Source organism: Phalacrocorax aristotelis, chromosome 6, assembly GCF_949628215.1.
Source record: "Phalacrocorax aristotelis chromosome 6, bGulAri2.1, whole genome shotgun sequence".
Classification (NCBI taxonomy): Eukaryota; Metazoa; Chordata; class Aves; order Suliformes; family Phalacrocoracidae; genus Phalacrocorax; species Phalacrocorax aristotelis.
Window position 1 is genome coordinate 58,832,868 of NC_134281.1, and position 27,101 is coordinate 58,859,968.

At 43.1% G+C, this 27,101-nt stretch overlaps 1 protein-coding gene across 1 annotated transcript; it reads right to left on the reverse strand.

The window, feature by feature from the left end:
• Nucleotides 1-581: 581 nt before the first annotated feature.
• CNN3 (calponin 3) lies at nt 582-25,790 on the reverse strand. The gene is made up of 7 exons (XM_075098168.1): nt 25,619-25,790; nt 5,831-5,952; nt 5,325-5,391; nt 3,771-3,908; nt 3,151-3,267; nt 2,264-2,410; nt 582-1,694 (listed from the first exon to the last, which is right to left on the reverse strand). The coding sequence occupies exons 1-7, from the start codon at nt 25,673-25,675 to the stop codon at nt 1,347-1,349; spliced, it is 996 nt and encodes a 331-aa protein (XP_074954269.1). The 5' UTR covers nt 25,676-25,790; the 3' UTR covers nt 582-1,346.
• Between the last annotated feature and the right edge of the window lie 1,311 nt (nt 25,791-27,101).

Here is a 27,101-nt window from a genome sequence, read left to right on the forward strand (position 1 = left end):
TGCTCTTTTCTCTCCTGTTAAAAGCAGCCCAGGTAAACTACTGCTGCCTGTCTGTGCTCCATGGGGAGGAAGAAAGCATTTTCCATTTAGGAATAAAGCTCTGCTGTGGGTAACTAAAGAACTCGGGTTGCAGAGCAGCAGACACAAGGACTGGGGTATCTCTTAACATACCCTAAATCCAGGGTGTTGCGAGTTCCCAAAGTGATGGTGTGAGGGCTACAGGCTGAGGCAGCGTTAGGTATGTGCAGTTCCACATTTGCCTTGAGAAAAGGGCAGGGGTTTAGTGAACAGCTGAGGGTCTCTGGTCATAACCTCAGTCATGTAGCGGGAAAGTGAACTCTGCTGTGAAGGAGCCGCATTCCTTTCCTGTTAAGTCACTGTCGCTCACTCCCAAGAGTTTTTTTTTTTTTTTTTACAAGGTTGTCAGATGAAATCCCGTGAAAAAAGAACGAACCCAAACTTCAATGGGCAGTTCTACATTACCCTTAATGCAGGCAAAGGCAATGCTGATTTGGGAATAATTTCTGTGGTACCTAATCTTTAACAATGGCAGCGTAACAAATGAGACGGGATCGTCTACATACTTTTAAGAAAAAATATTTATTTATAAAAATACACTGGGATCAGTTTGAGAAGTGTGGCAATAAATACAGTTCAAGGAAGAAAAAGCATTTCTACATGGATATATTATGGCACAATAAAAGGTAAATGCACCATCAACCATGGGACTTCTGTTGGCTCAAGACTTTGTACAAGCTCCCTTTTTAGTAAGACAACTATTTCTAAGTTTGGTCAGTGTTGATAATGGAATGAATACACAATCACAAATGCACACTTATGTCTAATGCAGGACTTACCATTAGCAAACAATACCTTAAAAACATAGTAATGATCTTTAAATCACTAACGTGATGTCTTAGATTTAATTGGCAAAGACCACATTTATCTTGAAGCATGGAATTCTTTTATCTCATCTGGAAAACAGAAAAGCTGTAAATATGTAAAATGAAGGCTTAACGTGGTATGTAAATACCTACTTGATAAGAGATTGTGAAAATGCATAGCTCCTTATTAGACGACCTGGCTGTACAAGAGCACTCCCCCTTTCACAGTATTCCTTTTACTTCATATGCAGTTACTGTTTATGCTGTAGACTACAACTGTTACAGCACTAAAGGCAACTAGACAGGGAAAGGGCAGAGAAAGGAAAAAGGAATGTATGTAAGGCAATATTTCTTTAGGTACATTAAGCATAGTGTGTAGGAAAGACAGGTAACGATTCCACAAGGCTAGTTTCGTTCTTACTGAATAAAATAATGGCCTAATACTGAACTTTTGATGCAAAGCTAGTAATCAATGCCCTGGTCACTGTACTGACCATGGTAATCTCTTTGATAGTCATCTTGGTACTCTCCGTGATAGTCATCTGGGTATTCTGCCTGATAATCGCTATCGCTGATTTCTGACCCGTTAGTTCCTGTTCCTTGGCTGCCGTTATGAATGACGGGTTCTGTTGGCGCAGCACAGTACTTGGGGTCATACACTTGTCGTCCAAGCCCATACACGCTCATTCCCTTCTGTGAAGCTACTTTGTTGGTACCCATTTGTAATGAAATAGTTGAGTTATCCACAGGTTGCAATATGTGCTTCTGATCGTAGATGTCTCTCCTGGTACCTGGTGCCAGCATACCAGCCTAATAAAACAGGATGGCAGAGGTTCAGTAAGCAGGTCAGGAGCTGCGATTACTCGATTTATGATTGCAACTAGTACCCCTCGCTGGAAGGGCTAGAAAGTTAGGAATTCCTGAGTAACAAAACAAAGCACAGCAGGACGCATTCACTAGTAGGTAAGTCTCAGAAGAAAGTCCTTGCAGAAAGGTCCGGTTTATTTCCCTCTCTGGAGAGAACGGACTAAGTGTTTAGACTGAGGTAGTGCCCAGGAAGCAACGTCTTTTCTGCCTCTGCCTAGTTAGTACTTAAATGAAGTTACTGTTTTCTTCTGGTATAACACAGCCAGCTGGAAATTCTAGAAGCACCAGGTCATTTTTATGCCTTAAGAGATTCAGGATGGAACACGGTGGATAGCGATAAAGAAATTTAAGTTCTTCAGTTACGGCACAAAAGCACAGCTGAGCTGTACCCGCTCGCTGCTGACAGTTGGGCTCTGCTACTGCACGCAGCTCGCGGACTCTCCTGCCCCGCCAGGCTCTCCCGGGCCGAGCGCTGCCTCCCCTCTACAAATGTCGCACGCACTCCTGCTTACCTGACTGGCTCCTTTGTTAGTGCCCATCTGTAGGCTGATCGTCGTCTGGTCAAATGGCTTATCAGTTTGCATTTTTGGGTCATAGAGGTGTCTTCTGGTTCCGTAAGCGGTCATGCCCGCCTGACTGGCACACTTGTTGGTCCCCATCTTTATTGGGGGAAGGAAGAGGTGGACAGAAAAAATGAGATTTTTAGCTGTACAGCAAGCGCAGTCTAAGAAAACAAATACGGTTGGTAACTGATGGAAAAAGTAATTACAGCGCATGCTTTCCTCGTGTAGCTTGACCACTACCTGTAATAAATTACCCTTTCTCCATACTGAGCTTCAAAAGGGAAAATAAAGGCAACCGTCATCCTAAGGCATCTCGGTGACTGGCAGCTGCCCAACTGCACGTGCAATTAGAATGGATGTACGCATCAAAATGTAACAATTAACTTGTACCCTGGACAGTAATGATTCAATTATGCCACCACAGCTTCTCTACCACAGGAATTTTAAGATATTACGCCAGTTATTTTGGTTTTATGACTATTAAGGAAAGTGGAGAGGTAAAAAAAAAAAGCTCTACCGCATAAGGAACTTCAGCTATCCAAAGACTCCTACTTTAAAACCACTTTAGGGGCAGAGATGATAGCGCTAATATTAGCTGACCCTTTCCTCCTTATCGCTCTTACTGCAGATTTAAAACAAACAGAAAAACCTTCCAGGCAGTCACTCGAGCTTATAAAGCCCATCAAGTGCTTACAAGAATCAAAACCTCATACCGCCTTCCATTAATATATTGCAATTCTGCAGCTGCTTTGCATAAACAATGTATCAGTTACTCAAACCAAGAAAGTTGTTCTCAAATACAACAGACCAACTGCAAACTTGAATTTCATACTTACCTGCAGGCCAATTACACTTTGACCAGCTTTTAGTTTTCCTGCATCAAAACTTCGTGCTTGTTTCTCTGCATATTTGACACCAATATCAATCGTAGTATGAAAACCTTTAGTTTTTGCCTATTTAGGGAGAGGGAAAATAGAGTATTCAGTGGTTAAAGTACATTTTCTGCTACTGGAGCACTGGCTTTACAGCCCTGGCCCTGGGCTCTCAAGTGATGCCACAAGCAGGTTTATTTCTTAAGAGAAACTCTCTGTGTCAGGAGTGAGAGGAGGTAACAATTCCCCAAGCCATTTGAAGGCGTCACTCCAAGGCTACCCAAGTATCTTGGCAGGTTCTGCAGGGACTGGCATTCTCCCGAGGGCCCCCCCGGTTCTGTGTACGCACATGCTCCTCCAGAGCAAGGCCATCTGCAGTCAGGAATCCTGACTCTGAGCCCCAAGCCTTCCCTCGAGGCATGAGGTAGGACACAGCCCTCCGAAGTGCAACCTCTGCAGCGTCTCAGCCTCACAGGGGTACCTCTCCCCTCCTGACCGGCTGTTTTCTGTATTTACACGAGCAGTGAGGGTGCATCTGGACTGGCACGTGGACTTGTGCCAATTCCAGGGGTACAAATACTTACCAGACCTGCTAGTGCCACTAGAGTAGTCTGTACTTGAGTCATATTTCCATTTTCAAAAAGATCATTTGCTTCAAAAATATCATGTGGCTTCATGCCGTAGACTTGGATGGCTTTGATAAAATTCCCAATGTTCTCCAGCTAAACAGAAACAAAAAAAGCCAGTTTTCTGCTCAGTGTTTCAATTCAGAAATGAGGTAATATTAAAGCTTTTTGGTCTTGGTTGGTTGGTTGGTTTTGCTTGTTTTACACGAGTTCTTTGCCTTGTGCAAACTGGACAAACTAGTTGGCATGGTTAAGAGTGACTGGGAGGAAGTTTCAGAGTATTTTTCATTAGTTTTAATATTGACTTCACAAATCAACCTAAGGGTTTATCTACCCTGGCACCTCTCCATCAGTGGGTATCATATACTTTGTCAGAGGGGGCTTTGATGACAAAACTGCCTCGAATGTGTCCCTTCCAAGAGAAATCCTAATCTAAAACCTGCTTCAAACTGGAAAATTTGACATAGTGTCCACAGTATTTGGATTCAGCAATTGATGATTTTGAGTAAAAGAAAAACGTAACTATGTGGGTAGTAAGAACATGTCACTTGGTTTGAAGGTATTATCTTGCTCGCCTCCTGGGAGAAATTCAACTAAGCTTTTGGGGTTTCTTAGTACTTTTTAGCACTGTGCGCTGTAGAAATTGGAAAGCAAGATGGAGTCCAAGGAGGAAGGACTGAATCTCATCTTTCTTTCTGAAGTCTTAAGAGGCATTAAAACTTTAAACATGGAGGAGGATTTATTTTTATTTTAGAAACATTCAATGCCAATAAAAACAAGAGGCTGACATAGAAGTATTAAGCTAGACCCAGCAACAGTACAGGCAGTCAACTCTAACAGCAACCCTTCCAATGCTTCCAAAACCTTCCAATGTTGCCTTTGGTAGCCCCTTGTGGGGGGAAGCGCTAGCTAGAGCGCTCGTAAGAAACCAAATCTGGATATACTGAAATAAAAGCAAGACTGTGGTTTGCACCATATTGTTTCCCGAGTTCCCTTACACAACCATTTCTTCTGAGACGGTTCAGGTCCTTTCCCTCCTCATCCTCTCCAGCTGCTTCCTCAGGAGGACACTTCATACAGTGACCTTGACTGTCCAATACAGGCAAGCTGCTGAACTAACACCCTGCAGCACCGCCTGGGTGGAAAACTCCAGTTGTGGTTTAGTAAGAAAGTTAACAGCTTTTTTTTTTTTTTTTTTAACTTGGAAATAGGCCTTGCTAGATGGCTCTGTGTTGTTCTTCCATCTGAAATTTCACCTAACAGCTAAAGAAAGCACTTATTAAATTTGTGTACTCAACAGCCACTTACGAGCCACCTCAGCTATAGCTGCTTTCTAAATGCTGTTCGCGTATGCCGTATCCTCACCCGTTGCGTACATACCACATACAAAACTTGGCGCTATTAAGACTTAAGGTGTACCATATTCACAGCAAATTTGTTAATACAGAACAAAAGAACTGTTTGGGGGTCGGAGGGGTTAGAGGTGTAGCTTTGGGGGGTTTTTTGTTTTACCTGGTGCCAATTTAGTTTTGATTGATTAATTTTCTTCACTGATCCTGGCTGCAGCTTATTTATAAGCCTGGGGAGGTGAAAAAAAGGGAAATGCTTAAACAATAAATCTCATCCTTATACCATCTGTGCAGGCATTAAAGAAAATTTTCACTCATGCTTTATTAGTTGCATTAGTTTCAGAGAAATGGTTAATTTTTTGGTTTATACAGAGTGCCTACCTCAGGTCTAACAAGTCTAACAGACCGTAAGAATTTTTGTGTGCCATTTGATTATTAGAGAAAAGAGCTTCACCATTCGATTTAGAAATACTTAGAAGTCTTTGCTAAAATATAAAGGAGACTTAGTTTCCATTCTTTTCCGCAGTTTCAAAGAAGCCGTCTCCCACCCTGTCAGCTGTCTTTGACTATTATAGTTGATGTGTTTGAAGGGGAGTCTTCAGAAAGTCCCTCCTTAGTTCCTCAAGAGTGGAAAATTGCTAAAAATAAGGTTACTTAATAAACACTTACTCGCATAGGATTATGCCATCTTTTAATCCCAGTTGGAAGTTTGCACCAATGCTCAGCCCTGTAACCTCTTCTATCCAGTTACGCAGATCTTCTTCTATCTGGGGGTCGTATTTCAGGGCAATCTGTAACACAAGCAGTTAAAGTTACTTCACGAGAGAGAACTGCAACTCTTTCCCCCCAGTCCATTTCAGAGAGTATGCTACAGCCTTCTTCCGGTAATTTTATTGCTGGATTTTAAACATCAGACTACAGAGGTAAGTCCTTTATCCATTTTACTATAATGTTTATGGCTTTCCTAAATGTTTATTTGCAAACAGCGCTTTGAAGCACTTAACAGTTCTTCCTACTGTAAGAACTGCTGGAGCCTGTGAACAGTCTTTTGACAGCTGCAGAGGAATGATGACTTTTTTTGAAAAAATATTCTACCCAAGCTGTACTTCAGCAGGAAAGTGCAAAAGTGGAATAGTCTGTTATGAACACAAGAATTCTGAATTGCCACACCATCAGAACCACTGCCCGGATGTAGATTTTTACATGGGGAATTTTATAGAATAGATTTGAAGTTATTCAGCTGAAAATGATGGTGGGTTTGCTTTTTTGGCTAGGTTATGATTAACGGAGATGACTTAGTAGGCTTTCCCCTTGTTGCTAGAACATTAAGAGTTATCTTGCTGAGGATTCTGGGGGTGGTGTGTGTGTCTGTCTTAAACCTAAGCTTTAGCATGCCTGCTATTTCTCTCTTTTCTGGCCTTGCTGGAAGACTCTGATGGAATAAACTGTGAGCTCATGTCTTAATTGCAAAGTTACTGCACCGTAACTTTAGAGAGAGAAAACCTGCAATCGTCTTTGAAGTTTAAGGCATCAAACGGAGGCCCAGAGTTGTTATTAGGAAGGTGGCTGAAAACTCCTTTTCCAGATGTCCGCACTTCACTACTCAGCGCGCCAGTTTATGCTTCAGTCACTAGAAACCAACCCACGTGAACGGAATGCTTAAAACCGGTAAACTTTAGCGACGCTGGCAGCTAACGGGGCCCACGCCCCCCTCTCTGCCCTTTGTTCCCCTCCCCTGAAGAGACTGAAAAGCAGCTCAAACTTCCTTCAGCCTAAACCTGTTCCTTCTGCAATACTTCTCAATTCTGGTGAGTCAGACACAAGGGATTATATCATTGAAAGCACTGTTATTTTTTCTGCAAACAAGTTATCTGAGCACAAGATTTTTATGGCATAAATAAACTCCACTAGTGGGGAGGTTGGCAACGCTTCTGTGCCTTCATTAGAAGCTGTCCCGCATGGGTCAGTGAGCAACACGGGGAATGAGGAGCTACCGTGAGAAACCTGACGGGCAAGCACAGAACGGACTCGCAGTATTTCTCACTAATGGAAAATCGGCTCAGCTACTACCAGTTACTTACTAATCCCTAGCAAGAAACTCGTAAAGCCATTCACTTTCAGATCAAAGTGTAAACTTTAGAATTTTTAGATGAAGTCTTAGACTTCAGCAGCTATTTATACTGCATGAGATTATAATTCCAGCCTATCTGAATTACTTGGATAGAGGCGATTGCTACATTTTGGCTAGCATTAGTAATCCCCAACTCCAAACTGACCAAACTAAAAATTACAGTATTCTGTTCTCTTTTTCTTGTAAGGAGAATGGAAAATTCCTGTATCTCTGGCTTTACTTCAAAAACTTGTCTGAGTAATACTTATTTTCCTTAGACTATTTGTAACAGCGGTGCTAGGGTGCCTTAGCTACAGATCAGGATAATGGACTGACCCATTCTCTTACTCAGATCTTGATTAAGGTGTAAAATTTTGTGCAATAGTCTGCACAAGATAACAAATACTTCAGTGCTTACAGCAATGCTGGTCTGAAATAATCAAGATACCCCTTTTTCACTGAAGAAAAAAGGATGAAAGCTCAGGTAATACTGCCTAGTGTGAGGAAAATGCCATGAGTTGTTGGTTTTTAATCACACCTTTTGGATATTAGCTAGCTAAGCAGCAGACTAGGAAGGCTAGCTGAAGTTCACAGCCCCACAGAGGAAGCCGCTGTGAAGCAGCGCAACCACGTTCTTTGTTTATAGCAATGGTAGTCACGGTACAGGGCGGGTAGCCCCCTTTCTGAGGGGCTACCAGAAAGGTTAATGTCTTGAAAATGGTGTATGAGGAAGCCGGTTATCATCCTCCTCCTCCCTCACCTGGTGATTGGCTTACAAACTACCTTTCATGGCTGTTTTTATTCCCTATGGAAACAAGGCTTATGTGGTCGCAGCCTTAATTTGTCTCCCCCAGAACATCTGGCAGAACTCAACTAGCTTGTTCAGGCTTAGAGAAAAGCAGCAGCCTTGGATGTGGCCAAGTCAGTTATTTTGTGTGAAACTAAGTATTTGTGCAAAGGAGAAAGATACACTGTAGATAATAGAGACATACAGTAGATAATATATTTCTGCATACCAGTTCAAAAGAAAAAAACCTCAGGATTTGTAGAAAGGCCAGAACTTGGCACGTTCTAATATTCCGGTTAGAAGAGAGCAGATGATTTGGGCTGGTCATTCTATGTTGACAGTTCATGCTATGTTAAAATCACCATTCTAACATGCACGTGGGTACAGAGAGGTTTAAGCTCATCTCTTCCATAGTTCTTTAGTTAGAAATGTAACAGATATTATGCTTTCTAAAAATTCAGGCAGTTTCTGTTTCAGTGTAGCTTAAAGAAAATGCTAAGTCATGGTTTAGCCATCCTGCAGTTGGAATTGTCTGGAATGCAACTGGAGTTGTCTTTCTACAACTAACTTTTCTGCAACTTCATTTATTTTTAAGTACTGGTAATAACTTTTTTTTTTTTTTAAAAAAAAAAGGAAACTAAGTCCGTGATCGTGCCATCAAGAGACACATTTGAAAGAGCACACTTTATCTCCTCCCTCCCCGTATCTAAAAAAAAAAAAGTAAATATGGAAGCCAAGAAGAGTGAGAACCCTAAAGACTTCTGCAAGTGTGGCGGTTTTAATCTTTCTTGGCAAACACATAAAAGACAAAAAAAATGGCAAAAATTCTTAATTAATACTAAGTGCATTCCATATTTGAGATTACAACTGAGCTGAATACTCAATTGCCACCCCCATTGCTTGGGGAACTTAGAAGTAATCGGATGGAATTCTAGCACTTCTGAAAAATGTTTACTTTATGTTGGATTATTTAATGCGTGTTCAAATCTTGGGTTTTTCAAGAGGTTTTGAAGCATCTTGGGGCATCACCACAGTGCTTATCTGGAGATAGGAAATAAAAAATGCTTATACATGTGAGGAAATTTGTCTTATTGCCACTAAAAGCATTACAGTTAAATCTGCTATCTTCTGAATTGTCTTCACTACTGTACAGTTTGACTTAAGTACGGTAAAGTTTTCATTTTGATTTTTGAAATGGTGGGAAACTAGGTTACAAAAAGTGAAGTGCAGTTGCTTTGAAAAAGTATACTCACGCTATCTGAAAATCCAAAGACATGGAATCTTAAGCATCTGGTTTCAAACACGTGATAGAAAGGATTAAACAGGAAGACTAACGGGTCAGGTGCGACCAGGAGGAGGCCGTACGCTTGTGCCGAATTCTTTGCTCTCTTACTCCCAATAGCACAACCAGAAGTTATGTAACACTAAGTTAGCAAATACTTCATATTTTCCGTATGTCTATCAGAGTTGTTCCAGTTTTCCTTTGATTGCTATCTACGAGGGGAAGTTGGAAGCTTTGATATAAATGAAAAATATTTTATAGCTTTTTCCATTACTACTAATCAACATGCCAACATTTGATCCTTTTTAAGTACTGAGCTTTCATGGAAGGTACTTAGATCTCACAAGTCCACAGCAAAAGAAAACTACTAAAGATGAAAGCAGGAGCTAAGCAGCTTCCTTCAAAGTGTTCGTTGTCAGTGCCATGAAGCAAGCTAGGGTTTCAGAACACTGTAGAAAAGATTCAGTTGTAGCAATGGATAGAAAGATTTTACGAAGTTTAAAACCCGACAGCAAGAAGCCAAGTGTTAATTTCTTTATTTTGTTCTGACAAATCTTGAAAGATACATAAAGTTGTAAATGCTACTCTCTTTTGATGCTTCAGAGATGCAGATTTAAAACTTAGAAATATCTTTGCAAGGAAACTAAAGTTTATACAAGTGGTCAAAATTAGAGGTGATCTACGGTTGTGGGAGGAAAAGAGTAGGTGTTACTTGCCTGTGACAAGCTCTTGACTGCAAGTAATGTTCGTACACGGAGTTGTCTTTGTATTCAGTATAGAAAAAGCTACACAAAATTTGACCATTAACTGAAAGGCAATCTTTTGAATAATTGTAAGTAGATATTCCACCACAAGTAGTCTTTGGAAGGCTGACAGTACGTATTGCCTTGCTACTGTAGGTCACAAGTAAGTAGAGGCTGCAGAAAAATTAGGTCCGCATGTTAGTGTCCTCCTGGACCGGCTTCAAATGCGATAGAACAGTAATTCACCTACTCGTTTTCAACTACAACTGTATAAAATACCAACTTCAGCTAGTTACAACTCTGTTAAATACTCCAGTTGTATCTGAAATTGTGAGGAAGGAGGCAGAAATCTAGAAACTTCTCCATGCTATATGAGAACATACTGCGCTTGAAACTCTCTAATACCAGTTAATACCACATTAAATCTGGCTTTTTTCCTGAGCTTCACACACATTCATGCAATTTTAACGTGATACTAATGGACACAAATTTAAGTTTATCAGGAACTAAAATGTCTCAGATGCTTATGCTGCTGGATGGTGCCTGTCCTGTAGAGCCAGGATAAAAGCCTGCCTCATTAATGATGCAGAAGCAGCAGCAAAACCCAGTTATACTAATACCAGTATCTCAGCTAACATCTCTTTTTTTCAGTATAGTAATCTTCTGGTGCAGCTACATTAAAGTAAACAACACTTCTCTATTACCTAAAACTGAGGCACTTCAATTGTAGGGCTGGAGTTGTGTTGTCCTTGAGTGGAAGGACAGAGTGGGTAGGACTTGGGGCACCAAGAAGTCAGCTTGTCCTCTTACTAGGTGATTCCTCTTTTAAATGCCAAGTTTCATCTCTCAATGTCAGATGCAGATAATAACTAGCAGGTGACGTGATATACATCCATCTATGCCAAAGTATGCCTAAGGCTGGAATCCTTGGGTTAAGCTTGGTTCCTCTGGCAACTTCACACCTGATTCTCACATCTTGTTCTGTTCAGGAAGGACTTTGCTCTTTGGGACCTCTTACAGCACAAAAACCCTTCCCTCCGTCTGTAGTACAAGAACAGCAGTTGTCGCTGGTTTTATCAAGTGTATGGCTTCCTGGAAACAAATGAAGTTTTGTTGGCCAAGTTCAAGGGACACAGACAGATCATTAGAGTTACTCAACATGCCTGCAGCATGCTAAGTTTGAGTGATGATGTTAACCAGTACTTCACACCATAAATGATATCATGCGGCCTTTCAGTTGTCCTTTTATACTAATCTTTTCCAAATTACACAGTACACACTCTACACTAAGGGCTACATACATGCCAAAACTCCAGTTTAAGAGTTCAGCTCTCTATATTGCTGCTACTCTGGAAAAATACTGTAACAGTACCTCAAGGAGTTGACGCATGCTGCGTAGCTTTTTACACTGGTCCCAGTTAGACACTGGGACTAACAAACAGAAAATTTAGTAAGATAAACAGCAGATATAAAAGGTAGAACTTTCCAAGTTACCCACCTTGTCTAAACAGCTTGCAATTAGTTCTGATGAAACTTTTGACAAAAGCTTTGGGCTCTATGCCCCCCCAGCAGGGGTTAAATGTTTAACATGCAGCACGCTAAATTTGAAGTACTAGTAAGCATTTGAAGAAACGCCTCTCTGGTCAAAAGATTTAAGAAAAAAAGCATGTCCTTGTCAAAGTGAGTGAACAACTCTCCCAGGAACCATGTTTGTCAACAAAACCTAAGATGTATATACGTATAAAAGTGCAGCAAAATAGGTTGTATGTCGTTGTTTTCCAAGGTAAATAAAGTACAGGGCCTTGTACAGAAAGAGAAATAGGCAGGACTTTACTCCAAGATAGTACATGAAGGGGTTACACGCATACTTCTTCACCAAAGTGAAATAAAGCCCTAAGTTTTAGCTGTTAATATTCTTCATAGGGAGAAATTTGGTGTGGCCCACATCCTTGCTCAAAGCAACACAAAATCACTAATTTTTCAGTCAAAAAAAGATCAGTTAGAGAAAGCTTACTGGATTGCTAATAAGTACAGGAGCCTATTCCTCTAATACTGAATTTAATCTGTGTTTAGCCAGAGGTTTTAATATTAATTTTACATGTGTGGGTCATAAACTACTGAAAGCAAATAAAGATAACTAAATGAAAACTCTAGCTTTTAAGACCTACAGTTGTGCAGTTTAAATTTTAAGCAGCACCTTGTTCCTATATCAACTTTTCACTTATTAATTCGGAACTAAGTGAAACTGAATTCTTACGGTTTCAGCAGTGCCTACAAAGATCCTTTGTGTTGAAGTAGGTACTACCCTCAGGCGCGATTTGTCTTGCAGAGGCCAAAGACACCAATGCCAATACCTCTTTATCTTTTGCTTGGCACTAGTTTGCAATGAGCTCTTTCTCCTTCCCTTTTTAAGGCTTTATGATGGTATGGGGAAAGACGAAAGCATGGTTATCTCCTGATATCCAGGTGAAAGCTCGCAGAAGCCCTTACTCCTCAAAGTTGGGAGTGAGGCAGACTGTGTAGCCAGTCCCAAATTAGTCTCCAGAATTCCAGCTACTGGCACCTGAGCCACCCCATTCTGTTTATCACCTGCTATTCCAGAACACAGCTCTGAATCGCACATCTCAAACATACATGGCAAAACATCTGGGGAAAAAAAGGCCTTAAGAGCTTACTGGTTACGCAAACGCCCAAGAAAAAGGCATAGAACAGTAACTGTTCTTCTCATAAGCAGGAAGAAAGGTTTTCTACTTTTTTTTAATTATACAACTGAGTTAAAACTTTCTGGTTACAATTTTATGGTGTAAATAGATTACTGTACCTATTTGATCTTCAGCTTCAGAGCTGAGGAAGAATGACAAGGACATAAATCAGTACTCTTCTGCAGAATAGTTCTAGCTGTCTGCCAACAAAGTGGTTAGTTAGTCATAGGATAAATAAATAGCATACCCTTTAAGTGGAGACAGAGAACCTAAGACAGTGGGGAAAATCACAAGGTTTTGATTTTTATTGGAAGTGGGTGGGAAGAGGGAGTGACAGGGTACCAAGGTTATTGTCAAGTGGAGCTTCTTGCATTTGAGCTACCAACCCGATGACCCTGCATCATAAGGAGAAATTAAAATTCCCCGCTAATTTCATGTATGTTGGCCAGGACTGCATGCGAAAGCAAATGTCAGAGGTGGCGTATTAGTGCAGGAGAAACCCAAAGGCAAAGGGAATGTAACAATCCAGATGAAAACCAAAGGGCAAAGTACTTCAAAAACTGAAAGCCACCATTAAGTATGCCCTGGGATTTGAACATGTATTTTTTCTGTCATTATGGACTGTTGTACAGAAAGGCAGAGAACGCACCGTGCTAATGCTAATATTGAAAGATCTCACTATATCCCACTATGCTACTTAGCACAAAAAGTTTACAGCTATATCCATTTTGCTTATTAGTCAACAGTATTTTTTTGTTATCTATAGCGTAACTGATAACTTGCCAACATCTCACTGTCTTCTCTGTAAATCAAAATTTAGGCTACAATCTTTAAAGGCAGGATGGATGAGCATTCATCCAAAATTCCTGGCACGCTTCCCATAGGCACCAGTTTTAACTCTGTGAAGTAAGGACAAGTCATGCCTCAAAGTTTCCAAGTCATCTTACAAGATACCTGTAGTCATGCATGGCGTTTGTTGCCAGATCAGCAGGCTGGAAGAACGAAGTGTTCTACTCCCTGGCTGTCCAGTATGATTTTGTGACAGCTTGCGAGTTATTCAAGAAGCAACCACCACCATCTCTTCCCTCGGAGATCATGAACATCTTGGAGATACCCCTGCCCTTGGGCTGGATACTGCTTCTCTCTCGTTCTCTGCAGCTCCACTGCTGCAATGCTCTCGCCTGTTCAAATCTGTTCTCACAGTCTTTCTCACATATCTTGTTCTTATTGTTTCTTGTCATAGTCACAGTTTTCTGGCTCATTACTCCAATTCTCCTTAGTCACCAGCTTCTGATTTCAGTTGAAGCACCTTCTGGTCCTGCCACCATACATTATACTTCTTGACACTGAGTCCCTTTGCACTATATCTTTAGTCTGTATATTGCTCAACAGTTTAAATTTATTCACAGAACATGGTTTCAGTAATATTCACTACCTATTATTTGAAATCATTGCTGTTTTCATTTAAAAAAAGCACTGGGATATGAAGTTTCTTCTCAGCTAAGACAGCATTGATCCAACCCGGCGCACAAAAGCCTGTTACTCCCTGAGAAGAACTGATTCTCCTTGCTTTGAAACCCACCCCCAGTATGACTGGCTCGAGCTCTAGTACGACACAGCAAATCTGGGCAGCCTCCGACGTCTTCTGAAACAACGTGCTGAGCGCGGCACTGAAGATACTGATAACCTGCTGTACTGCCAGACTTCAGCGATACCTAGCTGCTCTTGTTGTGGGGAAAAAAAAATGTAACGGAACAATCTGGTGTATAAACGGCAAAAAAACCGAAAACAACCTCGTTTTCCTAGCAGCAACCCAGGAAGCATCTCCTGAGCCAACTTCTACTGTCACTCCAGCAGAGTGTTAGTTCTCAAAGGTTAGACTGAGCCTGCAAACAGAACTAGTAACATCAATGATAGTATCTTTCTGAGAGTACTTTTCGAAGCTATTGCTACTACAGCAATCCAGGAAATTATATATTCTTTCAAGTTTACTTATTTTTCTCTCCCAATAGAACAGCTTTTAAAACATGGCACATTACAAGCAAAATGTATTGTGACTCTGTAGCCCTTCCCCAAGGCCCAAATGTGTTGACAAGTCTTCCAACTTCACCTTCTGAATAGGACCACAAAATCTGATTATTTTACTCTTCAAACCCTTTTCACTTACCAACAACATTCTTCAGCAGCAAGTGGCTAATTAGCTACTCAAACATACCTCTCAAAAAAGTTAGCTGAAGAAACCTGAAGACTGTCGATGCAAGCTTTGCTAAATGTTACTCAAAATGCCCCTCCAGTGAAGGCACAGACCACGCTGCGTTTACCTTTTTCAAAGGTAAACCTCGAGACTCTGCTGCTTTCACACCTCTCTTGCCCCTGCCAATACGCTCAGTCACTTGGCTGTTCGCTGCCACTTGTGATCCCAGGCACAGGCTCGACTGAAAAACGAGCCAGGTGACATGGCAGGTCCCAAGGCAAGGGGCATTTCCCAGTTAATAGTGCTCAGTGTTTCCCACCAACTGCTCTGATGGTATCTGGTCACCTGTCAGCCTGCTCCGATTTAACTCCCTGAACTCGCATTAGCAGGCCAGGCTAATTGAGGTGCCTGTGAGAAGTAGTCATAAGGAAAATACACATTTCTTGTTCTTACCACCACTTCATCCTCGCATAAAGTTATTCAATCTGTGTTTTTTGTAATTTAGGTGAAAGATGTGATTTCTTGAGAGGTTCCTTAGCTTCTACTAGATACCAAAGTCTACCTAGATTCATCTTTCACACAGGTAGCAGATCGAAATCTCTGAATTCACACCTAGCATGTTCTTCTGGTTGAGATAATTTTCCCCATACCCAGTTTTCTTAGCAGAGGCACAAGAAATGCAGATTTCACACCCTAAGCTTTCAAAGAACTTGCCTATCAGCTGCCTCATGCTCTTGTTTTGCTTTACCACCACCACCAAAAAAAATAAAGGAAGACTGAATTCAGCACAAAGAATGAAATGTAATAATCTGCTCCTGCTGCTCCCTGCCCTCTGCCCCCCCCGCCCCCCCTTCCCAAATATCTCTGACCGGTTAAAGTTCAGTAGGTGATCTGCTATGTTAATTATACTCCAGGAAACATCCAACAATACTTTGGATATGGCCATCCAGGCAAATTGTGCTTTAATCACTTAAAAAGAGTTATAAGAAGAATATGATCTACAATTAATGTGATACTGAAAAAAAAGCGATGACCGTAAACTCATTAGAAAATGTTTACTGAATTTTGTAATAATAACCACCTTTAAAGGCCTACAATTGAAATTTAGACGATTACTTAGGAAAAGTCTAAGAAAAGTAAGATAGAGTATTTGAAATTTATGTAGCTCCTATAGGCAGCTCTATATAAATCATAAAATCGGTACAGCAGACAGCTGGACAGGTTTGGGTTTTTTTCCAAGCTTATGATTAGATGAACTTTGAGTTCAACTTTTTATTTTAATGAAAACGTAGGTTTTATTATGTAAAAATTACGCCATAAGCCTCCATACTGAAGTTTATAGCGAGTACAAAAGAAAGTACTACTGTTAAAGTAGGAGAGAGAGTCAAACTCCTAAGTAAGAGGTTCTGGTTAAACATCCTGGTAGTAACATCTACGCCAACATTTTTCAGCAATTAAGCAAGTGCAGGAAGAACAGTTAGCGCTGCTGGGGTGGGCAGGGGATGCACATACACACTGCATCCAAAAGTCCAGATACCACAGGGTAAGTTGCAGTCTCGCTACGCCGCACACCTGAATTCACTGTAAGCTTGAACTACACAAGCAGCAGTACGTATGGGCAATTCTGAACTGCAAATGAAGGGCGAGAGAGGTCTCAGTCCTCAATTATTTAAGGTTCCATTATTCTCCTGCAGAACAAAACGCTCAGGTGCCCTGACTGAACTCTTTGCTAGTTATGGTTTGTTCCAGTTCTTTTCCATCATTCAAAGATCAGTTCTTTATCTCCGATGTTTAATCTCAGAGCTTTGTTGTTCATTCTTTTTATTAAAACCTACTAAATTCTTTCAAACAGAAGTGCCTTTATCATATCACAAACATTTTCATACCATCATTTATTAACGATAAAGGATGTATCAAGACAGACCATAGTAAAAAGGCAATAGCCTTCATTTTCTTAGAAAGTTACTTGTACTTGATACTGTTATTGGGGCATGATTAATACGACGATGTCAGCAAGGTAAGGACACTGCTTCTTGCAAAGCTTTCACCATGAACATTTGAGTATTACCATATCCCTTCCCAAATGCAGGTGTCTGTCTGTTGCTGGCAAGGCTACTAGCATTTAGTCAATTGATGAGGGAAAACACAAAAATACTTTTCAATTAAATGATTCAGAACAAGGAGCACAAAAGATAATGCTCCCTGTCTATAAATAAGAGCCTGTCATAGTGGAAATATCAAGAGGAAAGCAATATAGCAGAGGAGCTTTCTTAGCAGGAAAGCAAAGTAAGGTTTTTATAGTAGTAATGTCCATTTATACTCTGGGAAAAGCCATGGTCGAAACCTGCAAAGAGTAATTGTTTAGAATCCGTCTATAATTCAGCCAGCTAGGACTTAATGCAGTAGATCAGATCCCAGCTGCATGACAGCATTTCAGAACAGCAAGGAAACTAAGGCAAGGAAGTGCAGAAATATTTAGGTTTTGCCAAAATACAGGAGAAGACTTGGTGTTCGAGTCCTGCAGGGTGTATGCACAAGGCATGTACAGTTTCACTTCACTATACCTCTCTAACCAAAAGGATGTGTGCCTGAAATCCTCAAGAAAAATCCTGTTTAGACCCCAGAAGACCAAGACTTGGAAGGGAAGCAGCAAAGGCACCAAAGAGTTAAAGTCCAGTTTCCAGGAGGGAGCGAGGATCAGTGACCAGAGGCAGTTCAGGCTCCCAAGGCTTAAGGCGCGCTTGGCCCAGCTGCTGGGACTGGGTAAGGCTGTTTGGGGAGAGTCCAAGCGGGGCACTAGACCGTAGCTGTGACAGCAGCACTTCATGCCTTGCTGGAATGGTCTTCGCTTACTGCCAGCTCCTCGGCTGTGACTAGCGCCTTCAAGTCTTTGTAATTTACACATCCGAAGTGTATCTGCTTCAGGTAAGAGATGGTTTTGTATAAGCAACAAGAAGTTTCATTACGTCTTCCCTCCTAATACCTACTAAACTCTGCATTGGTTTAAGGAGGGGTGGTGGGAGGGGAAAGAAAAAAAAAGGGGGAGGGAGGTTGTTGAGGTGGTTTTTTGTTTGTTTTTAAAGAAAAAAACACCCTAACACAGGACTACCCACCTGAAGAAAAGTCAAAGCTGTTTTTGTAAAAACCAGTATAATTCAATCCCACTAAATAGAAACAACAACATAAGTTACTCTGAGGCATTACTGCAAAACCAGAAATATTTACCCAAAAGAGAGCATTTGCTGCTGAATATAGCTATACAAGTTCACAGTTGTTTAGAATCAGATACTTACAAAAAGCATTTTTAAGCAAAAGAGTCCCTCTTAAAGCAAAAAGAAGGATTTTCACATGATCTCACTTAGAAAAAATCTGTTTCAAATTGCCCTACGTGTCCTGGCCCCAAGCCCGCTTTTTACTGAAGGCCTTTCCTGTACGGTTCCATAGGGGATGGGGATCTCTACAAAGTTTGCCTTAAAAGGATGTGTCAGATGCACAGTGTATATGGTGTTACGTAGCTACAGAAGCTAACAATTCTCAGTACAGAGAAGTTTCTATCCTTTATTCTCCAAGGCAAATTATAAATTATTTGGAGGCAAGGAAAAGCTTCCAAATTAATGTCCTTACAAAAAAAAAGCCGAGGTGAGGAAAAAAAAAAAATCACTGATGTGGCATTATCCCAAAACAATGCATGTATCCGTCCATCTATCTATGAAGAGTACTGACTCAGCAACAGGAATATAATAGGTATTTTTCCTCTAAATTTTAAACTACGTCTAACACTGAAACCACACAAACAGCACATTCACTGGTACATTTTAAACAAGCGAGCAATACCGCAATGCAAATTTACCTTCTTACTTTCTGAGACTACTAATCCTATTTAATTGTCCTGACTCCGTCCAACTCAATTTGCTTTCTTCAGAGGTGTCTGGGCATAGGAGATATACTGTGAGCTCGCACATAAAGGATGCAAGACTTGTTACTTATCCCACACCCTTAAACATTAACCTCAGCAAGTTTTATGTTTTTTCTATCACCAGTAGAAGTTTTACTAAAAGTCTATTAATCCACCAGAAACAAGGTCGCTATAATACATTTTATAACTCCACAGAAAGTGCTTTAAATTTGAAAGTGCAGACAGTGTTGTTCCTAAGGTTAAACACAGCAAACATCCTCACTCTTAATTTACTTCGGCACCGCTTTGCTGGCGGCAGCCCTGGCAGTTTCTGTCTGCACTGTCCTCACGCACGCACAGGAGCAGACTGGAAGCTAATCCTGGCTACGCCATGACATTCATCACCTTCTTCCTTCAAAAAATGGCGTAAGCTACGAGACAGCACTGGAAATTACGTCCCTCACACAGGGCTTAACACGGGGCAGCGATACATGTCTCTCAGTTCAAGACCGGCTGTGCGCTGTTTTGAGTGACAGTTTTGAGACGCATGAAGACTCCAAAAACAACTGTCAACTTGGCAATGACATGTCAAGGTTTACTGGGGATTTAAAGCATTGAGAAAGAGAACTTAAGTCCTGTGTCAGTGGTTTACAGCAACAACTGTCAGATGTCACTAGCATAGGCACTTGCACAGGTTTGCTTTGTTTCACCTACTTGGGGGTTACCGAACGCCGTCACGGGATATAGGGTGTGCCTGCCGAGCAGGGGTTGTGCAAGGGCTCCCGAGGGCAAGACTCTCTGTTCGTGGGCTTGGGCAAGCGCACAGAACAGGCAGTGCTTGGTGACAAACACCGAGGCTTTAAGCAGATGGCAAGGGAAGCACTTCCATGGCAAATTACTTGCTTCTGCTTATGATAAAAAGAGATGTATCACAGGTATGAACTGTCAACTCAATACTGCATCGGTTGCATCACCGTTAGTTTGTACCTGTTAGTAGGTCTATTTACTACTGCTGTAGTATTAATACTTCTGTTGAAGTAGCCACAGAAATGGAAACCTCTACCTGACACCTGCTCAGGAGAGCAGACCTGTCCTGAGATAGCAACAGCGAAAGGGGACAATGGATTACACACGTCAAGAGAGTGCAGACGCACTGAGGTAGACAGTAAAGCATGAAGAGGAATGGAGACACACTGCCATTAAGATTCTCCACTGCTGGAAGACCTCCTCTCTTTTTTTTTTTTTTTTTTTAAAATCTAACCAAAACAGGTAGCTATTGATTAGGGCTACTGCATTAATACCACTTCACATACAGTATCTTACACCGGGAGAATACAAATTAAGGTGTTACTACAGCTTAATAAAGCTAGTGTTTCACTGGCTTTCTTTTAAAAAAAAAAGTCCTCTGCAAAGTTCCCAGCAAAAGGCTAAACTCATGATTCAGGAACTGAGGTGGCAAACACGTTCTCAGAAGCATAAAAGGCTTCTACCCGGAGCAGGAACGCTGCATGGTTTGGAAGTGGAGGGAAGCATGCAGCAGCACCATCTTCTAGGAAGCGTTGTTGAGCCTAAGTTACTGAAATTTAATATTGTCAGTCAAGGTAGAACTAAGTGTCACAAAGAAGTAACCAGCGGGGATATTGTAAATAAGTTGGAGAATTCTCATCCCTTGGTTGCTGATACATCAAAAAAAAAAAGGGAAAAGCATCTAAATACTGACAAAATACAAGTTTTCCATTGTTTATATCGCTAATGCGTTTTAAGTGACACATGTAGTTCTTGTGACAAACATTGCTTGTCTGTAAGTTTAGCTATGGCATTGTTCCACTGTCATGTTTATGTTTTGTGGACAGCTTTGCCGTTGACTCAGTTATCAAAACTGTACCATTAAGTACTATTCTCCTGTGTTGAATCCATTCTGTGCATCTAGTTGATAGATTTCTTGACTAAACCTATAGCAGAAGTTTTCAATCAGCATTTCATTCAACTCTGTGTATTACAATTATAAAGGAGGTTTGGGAACAGCTATTAAAAAAAGTAGGATGCTTGAAGATTAACACACTGAGAGATTTCTGGAATACAATAAATATAGAAGACAAAGTTACGAAGTTGTTCAGTTGAGCTGCAGATCTGTTACTAAAGCCTGGATCCAGCTGGAAAAAATTTCACAGTTCTTTGGAAAAAATACAGAGATTGGACACAAAGAGAAAAGTTTCAGTGCTCGGCACACTGAAAGTGATATTTAGCTGGTAAATGTTAACTTCAAGAGCTGTGATTGACTACCAGAAATAGCGAATTAATTGGAGCAAACTGAAGTTCAATGTTTGATCATGTAAACCCCTTCTGCTACCTCCTCCGAAATTTCCTTTGTAAAATCTCTGTGTAGATATTTCTATTATAATATTTCTGACAGCTAGAATCAAAACATTGGATTTTTAATTTATTCTCCATGCAACAAACTTAAGATTTGTATCACGGAAAAGGTCACACAAGGTGATTTTGTTTTAAACTAAACACCTGAATGTCATTTGAGACTTGTAAACTAAAGATATTACTTCTCTAAAAGCTACAGAGACTTCTACACACAAGGCAATTGGGAATGCAGAAATCCTACGCTGTCAGTTATCACCACAGAAGATATTTACCTGTGCTCTCAAAGCATAAGTTCTCATTGCCTTTATCCAATACAGTCTTCATTTTTAATACATCCTTTTATACGACATTAATAGAAATACTTTATCACCAGCAAACGTTCTTACCTAAGGGTTGCAAAACTCAGTGAGCAAACCTAAAGGTTTGCTGAAGGAAAATAGCCTACAGGAAGTGTGGAAGGGTAAAGCAACTGTATAGTAGGAACGGTTACACTTTAAGAAGGAAAAGGGTATTATTACTGTTTTGAAAGGAGGGGTGAGAAAGAGGAAGGAGAGGGCCTAACAGTCCAACTACAGGCAGCTATTCAATCACTAACTAAAAAAACTGAGAAGTTAGTGATTCGAATCTGGTTCCCAGTTAAAAGCAGTCATAAAAGGGTAATTTCTGGACAAAGAAATTAAATCTGTTTATTTGGCCCGTGGAAAGTGAAATACAGTACAAGAATTTTCTCCTCAGCGGTTTCAGGAGGAACACAACAATCCTACCTAGGACTGGTTAGCATTTTCCACCGCAGGCTTCACTTCTTTTTCATTAATTCGTATTTGCCCGCGGGAAGGAAAGCAGGAAGTACTACTGACCTCCTGCACACTTGCACCATCGGAGATATTTTGCTTACAGGCTTCATTTGTCTATCAGCATCCAGTTTTAAAAGTTTGTTTCCTCCTTTTTCCGTACCACTAGCACCTGACCTGTCAGGGTGGCAGCCGCAGGGACACACCAACTCGCCTCAGTTACTCTGCTGCCTTTAAGTTTGGAAGATTGCACTGACCAGTGCCTGCTTCCTGACAGAGGGATGGCTTGGAAGAAAGGTCAGAGACTAGAGTCAAGGCACATGATAACCAAATGTTATGCAAAGTTTAACTCCCCATAGAGACCATATTTCTGCCCAGCCTTCCGTTCACATGGAGATGAAGCTGGCAGTGTATCAAACCTAAGAGGGGGGAGAAGATAAATGCCTGCCCGACAGAAATACCATTTCCATGGGAAGGGTGGAGGAAGCAGCTGAATGAACTGGAACCTCTCCTTCTCGTGCCTGGTGTTCCTGTTTGCTCCACACCTTATGCAGTGAGACAACAGAGCAAAAGCTTCTAATTTCTTGCCTACCTCAGCTGTAAATTGGAGACAAATCTAACATTAGTTTGTAGCTTTATCTAATTGCACCATCAACTCAAGATACGCTAACCTCATGCACTGCAGAAACTCTCCCACTGCTGAAGAAGAAAGTCATTGCCTGCAGAAGAAACTACCCGTTTCAATCAGCTTAAAGGGCTCCTCACTGAATATTTGTTTTGGACCAACTATCTTCAGTGATCTCAAGTAAACAGGGAATCGGCTTCAAAGGGATTATGCTAGTTTGACTACCTACACGTTTCTCATGCAGACAGGTTTCCTTACAGCTGGGAACCAGCACGCAAATCCCATCCTTTCTTTGCAGGAACGAGGAAAAGAGATCCATAACAGAGACCAGATACCTTATCAGTGTGGACTAAGGTAAGGAGCAAAACAAGAGAAGGGTGGAGCCTCAAAATGACAAAAAAAAAAAACCTGAAAGAAAAAAAGCACCCTAAACACTAAACTAAACAAAGATTTTAAGCATAGAGACGGAATCTGGAATATCAATTGAACAAAATTCTTGTAAAGCATCAGGACATGTTATATTCATCTATTCAAATACAATAACAAACAAAAAGTTCCTCTGAACACTAATACAATGCCAAATGAGAAAATAAAGAATAAAAACCAAAACTGAGAGAATTTTCTGCCCAGCACAGCTGGGCCCCGAGGCAGCACAGCTATCATCACATCTGTTTTCTGCAGAAAAACACTGCTTGGGGACTAGCACTGAAAATTTCAAACAAGGGCATCTAACATTCACCATCATTCACGCAGGGAGGTACCACAGCGACTTACAGACGTTACACCAACACCACATTAAAAAAAAAAACAACCCATAACACAATAGTTTGCACAAAGGTCACTGTTTTAGAAGGCGTGATTAAGATCAGTACCCATAAATGGTCCACCAGGAGCTGGAAAACTAGATGTTTGTGTCTTCAAATCTTTATGAGACAGAAGGATCTGGAAAAGGGAACTTCTGATCTTTACAGAGACATAATTCTCTGATCCTCTAGAATTATAGAGCAAATCAGGCACTTATCTAATGTACAGACCCACGCAAGATACTAGATAGGAGGTACAGTATATCTGTCTATAGCATAATTGCTTTGAAATTTGATCTCTTACAGTAAGAGCAACATTCTCAAAGTTCAAAGCTGTGTCTTTTGCCAGAGTTTTTGTTGTTGGGTGTTTTTTTTTTTTTTTTGTTCGCTCTGTTTTTTTTTAAAGGCGATGAATTAATTTGTCTTTGGCGCATTTGAATGATTTGTTACGGCACTGCTGCACTGACATTTGCAAGGACTGCGGCACAAGCCTGCACACACGTAAACTGACGCTGCCACAGAACATCCATCCCTCCGCAATATTTGCATTGAAGAAAGCAGAGAAAGTGAGTGAAGTAACAGCCGCCCAGCGAGATAAAGTAGAAGGCCCTTTGCATAAAGGCGTGAAATACAGCAGTTTCAAACCCTCTGTTAATGCATGGGCTTGGAACAGTTCCTCTCAGGAGGCCCTAAGGAAGCTGAGGACAATAAGAAACTGAAAGAACGAACAAAGAAACTTCTTCCCATCCTCTCCCCGTACAGGGATCGCTGTTAAGCCCGTACGATTCTGTCAGTATTTTTTTTTGAAGTTGAAGAGCATTTACTTTCTTCATAATTCACGTGCAATAACACACAACATATGTTTTATTGTCTTTTTTTAGACTGTAATGGTGTTGATAAATCACTAAGTTTAGACGTTGGAAGCAATCGCTCTGGGAGACATTTGGTTACGTGATGTCATCAAACTTTGCAGCGGAACCCCACAACCATCCTGAGAAAGCCAATAAAGAAACAAAAAGCAGCGTATTTTGTAAAGTTTCCACCATATTAACTTAGACTTTTGGTGTAAATTACAACGTTTGAAGGAAACTACCTTTCTCCCTCCTCCCCTCTCTACTCAGCCACAAGTAAAACAGGATTTGGGGATGTGCTGAGGCCTGAAAGCAGGCGCGCGTGTGAAATAACCAGTTATTAAATACCACGTTTAGCGCCGAAGCCTGCGAATGAAGACACGGAGCACTACCTTATCCCTCGTTGTTTACCACTGTAATTTTTATTGCAAAGGGGTTTTTTTTCCCCCTCTTACCAGGGATTTGCTCGCTGCAAGGTAACAGTCTGCGTAAGGGGATGCTAACACAAGCGCCTTTTGTTCCACAGAATATGAGGGAAAAAAAAAAATCAAAGAGGAGGCACAGCAACTCAGCAGGACAAGGGACAAAAGGCGCACGCCTCCCCCGCCAGCGCAGGCTACTGTCAGCCCCGATTCTCGGGAGTTTTGGGGGTTTTTTTTTTACCGTTTCACACCGAAGCAGCGGGTGCCGTCACAAGCCCCCATCACAGCAGCACCTCCCCGCCCCCGCCCCTCCCGGTGCCCTCCCAGCCGGGCGCGGAGCTCCGGGAATAAGGCCGGGAATACCGGGGGACCCCCCGCCCGCTCCCCGCCTTTGTGTGCCCCCGCCGGGCGGGGCGGGGCGGGGCCGCGCGCCGGGCAGACAATGCGCAGTCTGTGCGGGGCCCACGCCGATTGGCCGCGCGCCGGCCGTGCCTATGATGTCATGCGGATGGAATGCGCCGCGCGTCTCATCTGCTCCGCTTCGGTGCGGGTCGGGTGCGGGTGGGCATCGCCTGGTCCCAGCCCCCGGGAGGGCTGCGGGGGTCGCCGGCGCCGCGCCCCGGCCTGGGGGAGCGGGGACGAGGTGCAACGGGGCGCCATCCGGGCAGGGCTGCCGCCGCGGGCAGGTGCAGCGGCGGGAACCGCGGTCCCGCACACCGGTCCGTCCACCCGCCGCTGACAACCCTCCGGTTCACCGCTCTCCGTTCACCTGAGCGGCGGCGGGGAGGGCAGCGCTGTCCCCGGGTGGCGGGCGGGAACCCCCGTCCCGCCGCACACAAAGCCCGGTCGAAACACCCCCCCTCCCCTGGCCGTCCATACCTTGTTCTTGACCTCGGCGGACAGCCCGTAGGAGGGCCCCTTGTTGAAGTGGGTCATGTCGGCGGTCTCCCCGCTGCCTGGGGGCGCTGGTCGCAGGCGCTGGCGGCTCCGGGCTGAGGCGAGAGTCCACCCGCGACCGCGGAAAGTTCTAGTCCCTCCCTCACGGCCCGGCCCCGCGGCCGTTGGAGCCGCCCGCGCGCCAATCGCGGCGGCATTCCCGCCTCGTCCCGCCCCGTCCCGCTCCGCCCCGCCGCCTGCTGCCACCCGAGAGGGGTCCGGGGCGGGAGCGGGGGGCGGGTGGGGAACGTCAGGGGAGAAAAAGTCTGCCCCGGGAAAGCGGCGCCGGGAGGGAGCTGCGGCCGGTGCCCGCCGCCCGCCGTGCTCCCGCGGCGGGGCTCGCTGAGGGACCGGCGGGCATCGGCCCGCTCCCGACGGGCCCCCACCCACACCACACAGCCACCGGGCAAAGCGGCTGAGGAGCCGGTGGTGGCTCTCCGTGGCGGCGGGGCGAGGCTTCTCCTCAAGCCCTTCGCGGGTGGTGTGAGCCAGGAGGGCAGGGGCAGCCCGAGCTGAGGGGTGACCAAGGGCTGACTGCTGGAAAAGGCCTCAGCTGCTCACCCAAACAGCTCCTTCCCACTGCGCGGTGGCTTGAACTACTGAAATTCCTTTAAAAGTTTACAGAAATCACGGGAAACTTTGAAAAGCGCTGGGAGTTAGGGCAAAAGAGGGACGAAAAAAGCGAAGGAGTTATTGCAGCGCTGTTAAAGTGGAGTAGGATGATGGGCGCGTCTGGAGCTCATCGTTCCTCCACGCCGTCTTCCATGGCCATGAGTCCCTGCGAGAGCCAGCACCGACGGATTTTGGCACTGGTCGCCCCTTTCCCCTCCTGCATTAAGGCGCTGATGAACCAGCGCAGGGGTGCGTGGGCTCACTGCTGGGGAGGGCGGCCGGTCTGCCCGCAGCCGGAGTCCCGTCCCTCTTTGGGGAGCGCAGGGCGTACGTAAGGTTTGCGCGCTGGGTGTACCGGTGGAATTGCACCAGATCCAGCCTTCATTCTTGGCGGCGAGTGGTGGGCCACTCTTGAAAGGGAGTGCCTTTCAAATCCAGTTAAATTTTGACAAATAACAACCAGAAGATGATCCGCTGACTGGAAGAGTAGGGAAAGGAACAGCGGTCTGCAAGACTGGCTGCTGGAGCTGTGGCCCACCGAGCCACCTACTCGGTATCCCCTAGAAATAACTGGTCTGTCCTCCCATTTTGCAGCAAAAATTCAGGACTAAGTGTCTGGTCTTACTCCGGTTGAAACGAACAGGGGTCTTGCAAAAGACTCGCGGCGGGAGCCCTGTTGGGCTGTAGCAGTCCTGAGGGAATCGCAGGGCAGCCAGAATGTTGTTTTATACTGTGGTGCTGTGGATCAGCTCAGCTCAAACCGTTCCACCGCTGCACAGCCTCTAACGAAAACAGCCAGGGCTGTTCCTAATTA

Excerpts from the sequence above, each read along its gene's own strand:
- CNN3 (XM_075098168.1), bottom strand. The coding sequence starts at position 25,675 with ATGACCCACTTCAACAAGGGGCCCTCCTACGGGCTGTCCGCCGAGGTC. Across the intron at positions 3,909-5,324 it reads CAAAACTAAATTGGCACCAG|CTGGAGAACATTGGGAATTT; the intron begins GTAAAACAAAAA and ends GTTTCTGTTTAG. Across the intron at positions 1,695-2,263 it reads CTAACAAAGGAGCCAGTCAG|GCTGGTATGCTGGCACCAGG; the intron begins GTAAGCAGGAGT and ends CTGTTTTATTAG.